The following is a 3063-nucleotide window of genomic DNA, read 5'->3' on the forward strand; positions in this document are numbered from 1 at the left end:
GCTAAGCCTCTTCGTTGCCGGGCCGCGGGGCCCTTCCCGCCGCCCCCCAGCCTGGTGCCGGGAGGCCCTGGCCGCCGGTCACCCTTTCGCCGTGGCGAAACGTGGGAGGAGGGTTCGCCACGGTCTCCTTCGCTGGGTTCCGTGTCGCTGGCCCCGCAGCCGGGATTAGGGTTAGCAGAGTACACCCGGTTTTGGCTAAAACCGACCCGTTTTCTTCTTGCAGGAATTTCATGGTGACGGGCTTGCAGGATATCGACAAATGCCGGCAGCAGCTTCACGATATCAGCGTGCCCTTGGAAGTTTTTGAGTAAGTAACTTCGTCCCTGGAAGGGGAGGTGCTGTGGTCGGTGTGATTTGAGGTTTTTGTAGCGTGGATGTTTTCCCTGAGGGCTGCTTGTTTCTTAAACTCCTGAAATGCCTCACGCGAATGTGAGCAGGCAGAAGAGGGTAAGAAGTACCTTCAGCATGTGTGGGAGAAGGGAGAAGGGTAAGAAGTGATAAATTATACACCTACTTTCAGATCTTTTTTATTTTTTTTTAGTTTATTTTGACTTTACATATATAGGCAGTAATACAGATTCTGCCAAATCTAGTTACTTAGTAAATAAACTTTCATTTTGGAAATATTTTTACACTAGCATAGAATTAGGAATTAAAGTTGCAAGTGAAAATAACTTAGGCCAGTACTTTGGTGTTTAGTTTTAGTAGTGGTGATCTTGTTGGCAGAGAATTAGAACATTAAAAGCAACCTCCTGAATGTAAAGGGAGTGCTATATAAGACAGCTTTTATGATATAGCTCACAAGTTGATTTACTAGTGTTTCTTTAGGTGCAGAGGTCACTGGTTTGCTATATTCTACTATATTACTGTCTGTACAGGACTATTTTCAGTTGGATTTTCACTCTTTACCAGTAAATCTATGATGGCAATCTTAAGTGTTTTGTTTTATGTATTCAGTGATGGAATTTCCCTTTGTCAGGCACTTAGATTGCAAAGCAAAGATACACTTACAGGTTTGCCAGTACACGTGTGTTAATTTTTTGGTTTCTCTTATGGTAGGTACACTTCCTCCTCATCCTTGAATTGCTGGGTGCCGTATTCCGATGCACTTACGGCTCACCATGTACTAACTAAGCTACTTAATAGTGCCCTTTCTATTGCTTGGAAAAGGACCATCTTTCTTCATTCCTCTGTGCATACTGCCTGCGAGGAGCTGGGTAGTTGCATGCTTTTTGTTTGCTTGTAATACTTTTTCCAAAGCTCCAGCCTTTCTGGAAACAAAAATTTATAATGGTGTACCAAGACAGCTGTTTGCTGGCCACAGCCTAGTCCTCTTTCAGCTGTCTTTTGAAAACGGCTGAGTTAAACAGTGTTATTTTAAAAGGCATGTTTCAGATAAGAGTATTAACAAAAAGATGGCAAGGTGAATAATGTTGTACCTCGGAGAACATCACAGTAGGAACATGATCGTTTAGGTTGTATCTTTTTTCTTTTCAGATACATAGATCAAGGCCGGAATCCTCAGCTTTACACTAAAGAGTGCCTGGAGCGAGCCTTGGCTAAAAATGAGCAAGTAAAAGGAAAAATTGACACAATGAAGGTAAACCAGAAGTCATGAAAATACTAATGCAGTAATGTATTTGATAAGTTTTTACTTCTCTGTAAATACGGGGCGGGGCTCACTTGTGCAGTCATTGAACACCCTTATTTGTATTAGGAATTGCTCTGCATTCCTCTGTCTTAATTGATGCCAATACAGCCTATGCTGGAAAGGAAACTTGTAATTCGTGCTGCAGTTGGAGGTACAGGTGATTTTATCTTGGTTAAAGTTGTATGTAGCATTACATATCTCTTTGTTTTGTTCTGTTTTCATTTTGAATATTAGTGAGTACCATACACAAATACAGATCTGTGAAGTGTGCAAATAAGCAAAACAGAAGGGATATTTTTCCAGTCTTGAACAGATCTTAGAGTCAAATGTGCTATATAAGCATGAGTTAATCTTTATAAAATTACTTGAAGATTATCCCAGCATTTAGGGTTTTCTGAACTTGTGCTTTCATCCACTATGAACCTAAACGTTCTGCTGTACCATTTGACTGCTAGAAATACTGTTGAAAAATACAGTCAGGAAAGGCAGTTTAGTGAGGTTTGAGAAAGGGCTGTTTGTGTTTCAGAATGTTCTTTGGCTGAACTTAAAATTAGTGTGGAGGATGCAGTTTGTGCTGCAGAAGGTAGACCTATCTCCATGTGTCCTAAGCTTCTCTTTCTTCCGATGTGCTCTGTGCTTGTAAAAGTTGTAGGAAGAATTGTGCATTTTTAAGCTAGGTGTGAGTTCCTTTTTGGAGGTGGAGGGGATTCCGTATCAAATCGAGAGGACGTGTCCTTTATCAGCTTTGCTGAATGAGGTCAGACTGATACTGATGCACCAGAGCTTATCAGGGAGTTCCAACTACTTTGTATTTCTTAGGTGAAAATGTTAGTTAATTCATGGGAAATTAAAAGCATTTTAGTTTGCCTGGTGCTTTTCTAGTGGATTTCACTTGGGCATTTTCTGTGAATTTTGTGAAAGCAACTTCCTATGTTTGTGTGTGTGGTTTTGAGGATTCTTTTGGGGTACTGCTCTCTTAGGTAACTGAAATGTAGAACTTTGTTGTATACAAACACTTCTGTTCATCAGATAACATTGCTTGATGAAATCTAAATACGTTGTGCAGATAATGTATATATATTTTTTTTTTCCCCTCCCCAGAAATTTAAAAGTCTGTTAATTCAAGAACTGACAAAGGTGTTCCCGGAAGACATGGCAAAGTACAAAGCTATTCGGGGAGAAGATCCTCCTCCTTAAGTTGGCCTTTGATAGCTCTAAAAGTGTCAATTCCATAAACTGACACCACTCTTACAAAAACACTGGCTTGGAGAGAGAGAGGGAATCCAAGCTGTCGTAACAGTACTAAAAATGGCAGTGACAGACTGGAAAGAAGCTTGCTGGTTGCTGATGGTTTTGGCCTGAAGCTACTGAATCTTTCTGAAGACTTTTACTCAAAGATTGCAGTTGAAACT

The 3063-nt window shown here is 40.7% G+C and overlaps 1 protein-coding gene across 1 annotated transcript; it reads left to right on the forward strand.

The window, feature by feature from the left end:
* Positions 1-223: 223 nt before the first annotated feature.
* Positions 224-2848, forward strand: MED10 (mediator complex subunit 10; the record flags this gene model as incomplete). The annotated part of the gene is made up of 3 exons (XM_010146344.1): positions 224-307; positions 1498-1600; positions 2753-2848. Coding segments are annotated over 3 exons (283 nt in total), but the record flags the coding sequence as incomplete, so codon positions are not given.
* Between the last annotated feature and the right edge of the window lie 215 nt (positions 2849-3063).

The sequence above is a fragment of the Buceros rhinoceros genome, unplaced genomic scaffold (genome assembly GCF_000710305.1).
Source record: "Buceros rhinoceros silvestris isolate BGI_N320 unplaced genomic scaffold, ASM71030v1 scaffold27352, whole genome shotgun sequence".
NCBI classification, from domain to species: Eukaryota; Metazoa; Chordata; class Aves; order Bucerotiformes; family Bucerotidae; genus Buceros; species Buceros rhinoceros.